We start from the raw sequence: 11059 nt of genomic DNA on the forward strand, positions 1-11059 counted from the left end.
TGACGGAAGCGGTATTTACAGGAAACAGGAAGTGACGTGACATTCTTCGTCGCTGGGCATTTGTTTCCGAAAGTTTGTTCGTGTGAGATGAACAACAAACGATGTGTGCAATGGCTTCGTTTATGGATCACAAGCAGAGAGCTGCGCTAGCAATCATCTTATTAAACGCAGCAGCAGAAAAGAAAAAAAAGAAGCGATCATTGTGGAGTAAACGGTGGCTTTTAAACCGTGAGAAGCTTTCCCACATGGGTCTTTTGAAAGAGCTGCGAGAAAGAAACCCTGATGATTTCCACAATTACCTATGGATGTCAGAGAGCAGTTTTACGTCTCTATTACAAGCAGTGGCACCAATGATTTCCAAACAAGACACATGTATGAGGCAATCAATACCTGCAGAGCAGAGACTAATTGCAACACTTCGATATCTAGCAACAGGGAGGTCATTTGAAGATTTAAAGTTCACAACAGGAATTTCTGCACAGGCTTTGGGGCGCATAATTCCAGAAACGTGTCATGCCATCATTGAATCACTGAAAGCGGAATATTTAAAGGTAAATGTTTTTTTTTTCATTAACAATAATATTACCATACCATTGAATGAGTGAGTAGTAAAAAAACATTTATTGGGAATTCAAAAACAACTATAACGCAACAGTTTTACAATATAAGAGCTATTATACGAAAAAACCAAAATGAGAAAGTGCACAAAGCCCAGGTCCACAATAATAAGTCCAGGTCCACAATAGCTGGTTCACAGATGTGAATAATGCAAATGTTGCTTCTCCGTCTCGCAGCTAGACATGTTGTTGTGTCCATTGTTTGGGGGTATAGGTGACAGCATGGATGTCCATGTAGTTTGCTGCTCGTATGGAGAAGCGGAAGGCGGTGTACATATCTGGTGCATGTTTGCATTTGGGGGATACTGTTGTAATGGTGCTTGCGGAAAACTGTTGTAATTCCTGTAATCAGTAGTGGTGTAGTCTGTGAGTCTTGTGCTTTCACAAAGTGTTTTCCTAAACCCTCTATGCAGCGCTTCATTAATGATATATTCGGCAAATTGCCGCTGCTCTTCGTCCATCCTCCTGAGTTTGGACGCAACTGTAAAACCAATGGCGTCAAACTCATCAGACTTTGTGTTCAGTAAGGTTTCTGCATCGTGTAACAGCTGTTGTGTGGAGGGATTGTTTTTTCTTTTTCTGTTTCTACCCTGTGAACCCTTTGCACCTGCCATTTCATGTTGACTACCTTCTTCTATCAAAGTACTGCTCTGTGGAATCTGTAAAACAAGGAAAACATAAATTACTGTTACTTACAATGGTTCTCATATTTTCTTTCTTTTATTGCAGTTCCCCTCAACTGAAGTGGAGTGGAAATCTGTAGCGAAACAGTTTGAAGATTACTGGAATTTCCCAAACTGTCTTGGAGCAATCGATGGAAAGCATGTGAGGATACAGCCACCCACACGTTCCGGTTCCTATTATTTTAACTACAAGGGCTATTTCAGCATTGTGCTTTTGGCAATAGTTAATGCCAAATATGAATTTTTGATGGTAGATGTGGGGAAAAATGGAAGAGTATCGGATGGTGGAGCCATGGAACAAACTTTTTTTTACCAGCAGCTACAAAATGACCAGTTACACGTACCTTCAAATTCTGACTCAAGGGAAGGATTGAATTACGCTTTTGTGGCAGATGAAGCATTTGCATTACATAAACATATTTTAAAACCCTTCCCACAAAAACATCTGACAATGGAAAGAAGGATTTTCAATTATAGACTCTCCCGTGCTAGAAGGGTTGTAGAAAACGCCTTCGGCATACTCGCTAACCGATTTAGGATTTTCCATACTGCCATACAATTATCACCAAATAAAATCGATTGTGTTGTTTTGGCCTGCTGTGTGCTACATAACTTTTTACGCCGCACAAGCAGTGCTTCTTATATGCCAGTTAATATGGTGGATAGAGAGGACATTGAACAACACACTATGGTCACAGCTGAGTGGCGAGGTGAGCCAACTGCACTGCTGGGACTGCAAGGTGCTGTATCACGCAACGCTACTGCAGAGGCCAAGGTCAACAGAGATAATTATGTAGCGTACTTCAATGGCTCTGGTGCAGTAGACTGGCAATCAGCCATGGTGTAAAACATGTAGTAATGTATGGCCTGTCAATGCTTTCGCAGTCAATGTGCAACTGATTGTATGAGCATTTTAAAATAAAAATAAATAAACGGTTTGAACTTTTAATATGTATTCAGTGTGTATTTTATGGTTGCTTACCTGGGCCAGATGTTCTGTTTGGTCCTCAACTTCTATATCTGCAGCTCTGCTACTCTGTGCTGTCACATCTGTCACATCCTCTGCTGGGCTAGCCTCAGTCGATTGTTGTTTTTCAAGGCCCTGATTTGAAAAGTTGGACCTGGAGTCCCTTGCCACCTCTTGATCCACTGTGAACACTAGCAGATCATAGTACCACAATCTTGGCACATAGATGTCATCCGCAGAGGCACCTGATTTTTTTGAGGCCTGTACTTTGTTCATTTCTTTTTTAAAAACAGTCCTTAAATTTGCTATCTTCGTCTTTACATATTGAAGATCGGCCGACGAGCAAACAGATTTGCAGAGGCTTATCAATTCTGCATATGCCTTGTCACGTTTGATCCTGTTCAAAAAACAAATAAGCAATAAATACCAACATAAATATTGCATTTGGTTGTAGTAAAGTAGTACTGCTTACCAAGTGATGAGTACTTTGTGGCCGAAAAATCGTGATGAAACGAATAGATTCTTCCAGGTTTCCACGACTGTTACCCGTCCGTTCGTTGCTAGGGAACACTGGAACGAACGGTCGTATTTATCGTAGTTTTTTCTAACAGGCTCCGCCTACTTCCGTTTGCGACGTCAGACAGACGGGCGCAGTATTGTGGAGACATGAAGGTGCGAGGTGAGAAAAGCAAGTCAACAGCTAAGAGAATGCAAAATACTGATGAAAGGAGAGATGCAGGTGTGAAAGATGGGGGGGACAGAAGGCCTACTGCTGAGGATGACGGTGGCAGGAGAAAGGCTACAGCTATGTCCAAACAGGAGATGGTGCACATGGTATCCATTATGGAAAAAAAAGATTACGATTGTAAAAGTGGAGAGTATTCCAGGCCCAATACAAGGAAAAATCATATCCTGGATATAGTAATCCACGGGCTTGAGAGGAAGTTTGGCGTTAGCAGATCGAAAGATCAGCTCCGCAAAAGGTGGTCAGATTTAAAACTGAGAGAAAGAGACCAACTGGAAACCATTAGGCGGATCATTAAAAAAAGTGAGTAATACATTAGTATTATACATTATTATTTTCTCTGCAACATGTACCACAACAGTATGTTGAATTATGGTGATGTTCAAATCAATTTGTTTTTGCAGAAGACAAGCGTAAAAAATTGCTGCAAACCCATCGCAATCATAGACGGTGTGCCTCTTCTTCTGCATCTTCTTCTATGCGGAAGCCTGAGATTCCGGTGCCTGGTGCCAGTGAGAAGGATGATGATGTAGAGACGGACCATAATGAGTCTGATGAGCATGGTCATAAGAGCCAGGAAATAGAAAGCACGGGAATAGAAAGGCAGGAAATAGAAAGCAATGAGCCAGATATCGAGCCACAATCCAGCGATACCTCAGACGTTAAAGAAATCCATGAGGAAACATTCTGTGACACTGCACCTAGCAGCCCGTGCATCCTAGTTAGCAGTACAGGTAGGTTGACCATACTTTGCATTTGATTACTACCAAGCAGGCTAGCCAAAAATAACCAATACTATTTTTCACATTATAATACTATTTGTCACATTATTTCACAGAAGAAAGTATGGCAGCGCAAAATGTGTTGTACCTTTGTATTGCGGAACAGCCAGACCTTGAGACTCCAAAGGAGATTTCCAATACAGAAATCAACCAAGGGCCAGATCCGAACAATCCCAATGTTGTGGAAGATATACAAAAATGCAAAATACTGTTGGCAACCATAAAACAATCTGTCAAAGTAATAGAAACAACACTTGAAAGCATATGCCAAAAGGTTTGCAATACTGGTGAATAGTATTGTTCTTCTTGTGCCTCTTCTTCAAAGACAAGCGTTGCTAGTATTTTCAGATGTTTTCCAATTTTAAATGTTTTTCTTAAATACAACACTCAAATTGCAGTTACTATCTGATAGATATGCCAACAGGTTTGCAATACTGGTGAATAGTATTGTTCTTCTTATGCCTCTTCCTTAAAGACAAGCGTTGCTAGTATTTTCAGATGTTTTCCAATTTTAAATGTTTTTCTTAAATACAACACTCAAATTGCAGTTACTATCTGATAGATATGCCAATAGGTTTGCAATACTGGTGAATAGTATTGTTCTTCTTGTGCCTCTTCTTCAAAGACAAGCGTTGCTAGTATTTTCAGATGTTTTCCAATTTTAAATGTTTTTCTTAAATACAACACTCAAATTGCAGTTACTATCTGATAGATATGCCAATAGGTTTGCAATACTGGTGAATAGTATTGTTCTTCTTGTGCCTCTTCTTCAAAGACAAGTGTTGCTAGTATTTTCAGATGTTTTCAAAACGCGATTGCGTTCTATTCCAATTTTATGTTTTTCTTAAATACAATACTATCTCAAATAAATATTTGAAATATATATATTTCAAAACAAATTGGTCTTCTTGTCATTTATTTTCATTTCTAATCACCACATAATAACATCATGAACATATGTCTACATGTCTACACTGCTCCACAACTGGCGGCCCTCACAGGTGTTTTACCCCTCACCTGTATTGTCTATACAGCCTGTCTACTTTAATTACCATATTACAAATACCATCAGTAAAGTATTGTAGTAAAGAGATTATAAGTGTTTCATATTCACTATTATATTCAGTTTCAGTGAAGAGATTATGAGATTAATGGTGCCTGTATTGTCCACACAACAGGTTTTGGCTGGAGCCCCTGCAATATTCACACCTAAAGTCCCTGTGATCCCCCTACATTGCAGCATCCACATAAAGCAGCCTGTAGCCACACCATTGTCTGCTGTAGGCTCTATCTGTGTCACACCATACTCTACCAGTGTTGGCAGCATGTTTTGGAATACAATGCTGTTTTATTTTTATTTATGTTTTATTTCAATATAAAAAAAAAATCATAAAGTTTTCGTATACGAGCGATTAGGTTCTGCAAAGAACGAACGTTCTTGGACGTTCGTGTTGTGACGTTTATCTTCGTTTCGTTGACTTCCGCTGCTGGCAATCGTGACATGCGCAGAGAACAATCGTTGAAAGACAAATGTCTGACACTCACACCAACTGGCAGATTTTATCGTTAAACGACCAAAATTTTTAAACCTGGCCGATCGATTTTGGGGACGATAATGTCGGCTCGTTTAGTGGGACGACGATCGTTCGTACACCACCAACTATACGATAACTTAACGATAGCATCGGATCGTTCGGGAATCGGTCGTTTGTAAGTAAAAAATCGGTCCGTGTATGGCCACCTTTACACCTTTAGCTTTGTAAACCCACTAGCCCACCAAGTTAGTAAAATATATTCCTGTAAAAAAACACTCCAATTCCTTTTATGGAGGAAGATACTACTGTAGGGGGCAAGTACGACTGTTTTATTCTTGCTGACAATTTTCAAGCCCCCTCCTTACTAAGGCGCTAAAGGTCGATAACGTTAATTGCATGCTTTTTTGCATTAAAAAGCATGCAATAAATAAGTACCGATTCGTCAATGTTATTTCGCATCCGTTCACACTCATCGCATGCGCTAAAAAGCGAATTACTGCAATGTGTTATCTTTTACGTATTGCGGTAATTTTCGAATGGAAAGAATACTAACGCATGACTCACACAAGCATATGAAGTGTTAAACGCGCTAAATATCGCGATAATCTGTGCAAATATTAACACCTAATTGGGAGAGGCGGTACTTAAAGCACATTGCAATTTTTGAGTGTTTGTGAAGACAAAATGGAGTTTGCACTGGGATTTTTGATGGATTTGGAAGAGGATCAGCAAGTATGTGAACATCCTAGAGTGATGCGTCCTAGAGTTTTCAGGGAAAGGTCCACTCTAGAGGGCTTAACAGAGGAGGAAATAGTGAGGCGCTACAGGTTAAATAGAGCAGCAATATAAAGCCTGTATGAGGTACTGAAGCCTTACCTGCAGCCACTAATATACAGAAGCCATGCTGTTCCTGGCATGGTCAAACTTCTGTGCTCCCTTCATTTTTAGGCCACAGGAAGTTCTCAGAAGGTTGGAGGGGTCTACGGGGAGTGTCACAGCCCACTTTCTCACAGTGCCTTGGCCAGGTCCTGGATGTTATACACTTGGGGGCTGATTTACTAACCCACGAATCCGACCCGAATTGGAAAAGTTCCGACTTGAAAACGAACATTTTGCGACTTTTTCGTATGTTTTGCGATTTTTTCGGATTCTGTACGAATTTTTCGTTACCAATACGATTTTTGCGTAAAAACGCGAGTTTTTCGTATCCATTACGAAAGTTGCGTAAAAAGTTGCGCATTTTTCGTAGCGTTAAAACACCCTTGGTGTCTGCCAATTACATTTCATTTCCCACCAATAGAAATGCGTGGAACAACATCAAAAGGCAGTTCTATGGTGTGCGTGGCATCCCCAATGTGTTAGGTGCCATAGATTGCACCCATGTGGCTTTAAATCCCCCCCAAGACAGGGAGCCTGAATTCAGGAACAGGGAAAGTTATCATTCCCTGAATATACAAGTGGTGTGTGACGCGAACATAAACCTCAGGAGCATCGTGTCCGGCTTCCCAGGCTCCTCACACGATGCTTACCTCCTAAGGCCCGGCTTTATAATGTTTTTCAATCCGGACAAATGCCTCACGGGTGGCTTTTAGGTAAGTATTTGTGTCATGTACAGTATAGCACAACTTGCCCACATTTGCTTTCTGTCTCTAACTGTCAAACCAGGGCCTGCCTGCCATAAGCATGGTTTGCAATTGCAAAAGGGCCCTCTTTTGACAGTGGGAGAGTCAAAGCAGCTACTTGTAGTGTCAGCTATCAGTCTCACACTGTCACATCTGTTGCAAAAGGGCCCTCTTTTGACAGAGGGAGACTGGAAGCAGCTTATTTGTTTTGCTCTAGGTGGCTGATCACCCCCAGTCACAGGCCACGTACATGGGCTGAATGTGCTTTTAAAGCCGCTTCCGCTGCCTGGACTAGTCGGGAGGCAGCCTCATATACAGTCCCACTAAAGTTGCACAGATAATTGTAGTGTGCGCTGTACTGCACAATCTGACTAACCAGCATGGCTTACCTGTCTTTGTGGCTGAGGACCTGGATGATCCAATTCATCCCATAGATCCTGTCCAAGCTGTGGGCAGAAATCGTTAACAATTACTTTTTCTGTAAGTACCTACAATCTTTAATCCCATAAAAAAAGAAACACAAAACAACTTCTCAAAAAAAAATGATTTTATTTACAGTGAAAATAGTTGCACACATACAAAAGAAATGCTCCTTTCTTTTATTTCTCACAGCAGTAGTGAGTGGCAACTAAGGCTCATGTCGCTTTGAGCAGGTGATTCACCCCCCCCCCCCCGCCCAACACAAATAGCAAAAAGAGAAATGTTTATTTACAAAGCACTATAAGCACATAGGACTAATGTGTATTAATATTCTTGCTTAATACCAAATTTGTCCCATAAAATTCCAAAACTCAAAGATTACTTACAAATTGTAAAATAACATTTTGCTTTCGAAAACAGGCATGCTTTTATTGTGTTGCCTACAATAAGCAATCCCATAACAACGCAGTCACTTTTTGTTACTCATTGTTGCCCTACTCAATCCACTTTCTTTCAAGTGTAACAATACTAAGCCATGCTCTGACACAAACCCTAATAAAATGTTGCACGTTGCTACTAAGTGGCCTCGCTAACTCCCACGGCTCTCCCTTATATTGTGGATTAAACAATGCTTCCACAATAATCCTCCTTCATAAAGGAGAGGACAGGACATTAAATATTATTTTAATTACTCCCCTATTTACTGTCTTAATTTTTGTTGTACTCCACAGCTTTTAGTACATAAGTAGGGCACATAATGATAGGCGTACGTACGTATGTACATACATACATACATACATACATTACATACAAGTAAAGAAAGCAGGAAAGAAGCCAAAAAAAGGAAGGAAAGACAGTAAACCAAAAGGAAAAGCAGATTGAGGAGAAAAGCAGATGAGCAAGTGTTAAATAGAAATATGAATGTAAGATATTTACCTATATCCGGAGTCTTCTGCAAGTTCTTTCTTCAGGACCCTTTTGATATCATGATATCTTTTTTTACAGTGTTGGACACTCCTCAGACAGACCCCGACACTGTTCGCATGGTCAGCTATGTCGTTCCATGCTCTGTTTTTAACAGCTGTAGCTGTTTTGGATGCATATTTGCCGATCATTCGGTCAAACACAGACACAAGCTTCTCAATTAGTGTAGAGCCTCATTCTCAAATTCAGAAAATTTAAGATTTCTAAGCCTGCTCTCCTGCTTTTTTCATGTTTGGTTTGGGTGGGGGGGGGGAAGTTCATTACTTTCCACTTCACTGGCTTCCTCTGGCTGATAATCCTTATCTGTGCCCTCAATATCAGACAAATATGGGCTGCTGATGTAGCCAGGCCTCTCTTTCCCACTGTCACTGCTGGATAAATTTGCTGGGACAGAAGTAGGAATACTTGCAGGTGTTGGTTTTGTAACTGTCCCTTCCTGATCTCTCATGTAGAACCTGCTTGGTTCATGTAGGCTTTCAATTTTCCTTTTTGGCCTCTCGCTGTTTTTCGCTGCCACTGCTTGTTTCAACACCGCTATCCATCGATTGGCTCGCCTTGCCTTGCTTTGCCGATTGCGCACCTGCACCTTTCACGCTCTCCATCTCCACACTCACAGCGCAACTGCACAAAATGGCCTTAGTCATGTGGTACACGATGCGTAGCGCTTACATGCAGAATATCGCACATTAATTTCACTTGGGTAATATACCGCACGAAAACGCTCAGAGCAAGTTACATAACACAAAGAACAGTGCTTCTTAATTATGACACATGTTACCTTTAGTGAAGTCGCAAAAAATAAGAAGTGATAACATTTTTAATGCATGCTATAAATAGCGCTTGTTTTATCGACCTTTAGTGAATCAGCCCCTAAATTACTTATGCATGTCCCTTGCCACAACAGGACTGCAGGAGAGAGGTTATGTAGTGTGGTGGAGGATCGTTATTGCATAGTCATACCTGAACACAAAAGAAAGCAGCATCACTGTGATAAGCAAGCTATAAATTCTGACCCTGATTGGTCATCTGATATAAGCATGACAACAACACTGCCAGATTCTTCTTGTCAGTCTTCTACCTTGCAAGCTCTGATTGACAGGCCCCAAGGGACTATAAGAGCATGTCAAAATCCAGCACACTCTTAAAGTAGAAGCAACTTTGGTCCAAATTAAATAGAAAGAGGTCAAATTGAAGAAAATGGCATTTAGGCATATTTTGATGAAGAATACAATTCTGACTCTTTAAAGGAGAAGGAAAGGCATAATTACTGGTCCAGTATCCTCTGCATATATTCACTTGGTCTGGGGCCCTGAGAGAATCCAAAATCAGAATGAGATTGCTAGTTCTCCTACAGTTGTACCCTGGGCAGGTACAGTTTTCAGCAAACAGGAGTACTGCACAGGAAAGTGATTATGACTGTGATTGTAAAAATGGCATTTTGACTACTGCTGATGTCAAAGTTACTGTTCTTCGACTTCAGCTTGTTCTTCCGATTCTTCTTTTTCTTATTCTTAGCGCCCCCCATTTTCTAAGCACTACTCCTCCTACAGTTTTAGGGGTTCAAGCTTTCAAGGTTAGAAAAGTGGGCAGAGCCACTAACAGCCAGATTTTACCGTTTAACTTTCATTGGGGAAATTCAACCTGCTGCCATTCTCACAGTATTAACAGCAGGGTCTTCAAACTCACAGTTGGTCACTAGGGGACTGCAGTTCTAGATTTGAAAAAGTGGGCAGGGCCACCAACAGCCAATCAGATTTCACGTATTGAATTAAATGCCAGGGTTCTCAAACTTTGCACAGTTTGTCACTGGGTGACTACGTTCCAAGTTTAGAAAAGTGGGCAGAGCCAACAACAGATTTTACCTATAGACTTTCACTGGTTTAAATTTAAATTACTGCCAATCTTTAAATATTAATACTAAGGTCCCCAAACTTTGCAGAGATAGTCACCAGGTAACTGTGGTTCAAGGTTAGAAAAGTGGGTGGAGCCACCAACACCCAATCAGATTTTACCTGTTGACTTTCAGTGGGGAAATTCAACCTGCTGCCATTCTCACAGTATTAACATCAGGGTCCCCAAACCCAAATCAGTTGGTCACTAGGGGACTGCATTTTTAGGTTTGAAAAACTGGGTGGAGCCACAAACAGCCAATCAGATATCATCTTGAATTTTTTTTATTTAAATGGGTCAGAGAGTTAGAAAAAGTGGGCAACCACCAACAGCCAATCACATTTCACCTATTTCCTGTCAATGGTGAAATGTAAAATGCTGTCAGTGCCACAATTTTTACGCCCAAGTCCCCAAAGCTTTACAGAGTTGGTCACTGGGGGACTGCAGTTCAGAAATAGAAAAAGTGAGTTGGGCCACTAACAGCCAATCAGATTTCATCCATTGAATTTAATTGGTTTAAATTTAAAATATTGTCATTCTCACATTATTTATGCCAGGATGCCCACTGTTTGTCAGTGGGTGTCACTGGGTTAGAAAGAGTGTGCACACCCACCAACCAGCAATTGACTTTTATTGGTTTAAATTTAAACTGCTGCCATTCTTTAACTATTAATCCTAGGGTCCCTTAACTTTGCAGAGTTAGTTACTGGGTAACTGCAGTCCCAGATAAGAAAAAGTAGGCAAAGCCACCAACCGCCAGTCCTATGTCACTCATTGACTTTTAGGGGAAATTGAATTGAATATTAAATTGTTT

The 11059-nt window shown here is 40.7% G+C and overlaps 2 protein-coding genes across 2 annotated transcripts; one reads left to right on the forward strand and one right to left on the reverse strand.

Annotated features, from left to right (window-relative positions):
- Nucleotides 1–706: 706 nt before the first annotated feature.
- LOC116412412 lies at nt 707–2669 on the reverse strand. Its single transcript, XM_031906611.1, has 2 exons — nt 2283–2669; nt 707–1276 (listed from the first exon to the last, which is right to left on the reverse strand). Exons 1-2 carry the CDS (start codon nt 2541–2543, stop codon nt 752–754), a joined length of 786 nt encoding a protein of 261 aa, XP_031762471.1. The 5' UTR covers nt 2544–2669; the 3' UTR covers nt 707–751.
- Nucleotides 2670–2778: 109 nt separating this feature from the next.
- LOC105946000 lies at nt 2779–4186 on the forward strand. The gene is made up of 3 exons (XM_012955132.3): nt 2779–3315; nt 3417–3746; nt 3851–4186. Exons 1-3 carry the CDS (start codon nt 2934–2936, stop codon nt 4087–4089), a joined length of 951 nt encoding a protein of 316 aa, XP_012810586.1. The 5' UTR covers nt 2779–2933; the 3' UTR covers nt 4090–4186.
- Nucleotides 4187–11059: the final 6873 nt, after the last annotated feature.

This window comes from Xenopus tropicalis, chromosome 7 (genome assembly GCF_000004195.4).
Source record: "Xenopus tropicalis strain Nigerian chromosome 7, UCB_Xtro_10.0, whole genome shotgun sequence".
In the NCBI taxonomy this organism is placed as follows: Eukaryota; Metazoa; Chordata; class Amphibia; order Anura; family Pipidae; genus Xenopus; species Xenopus tropicalis.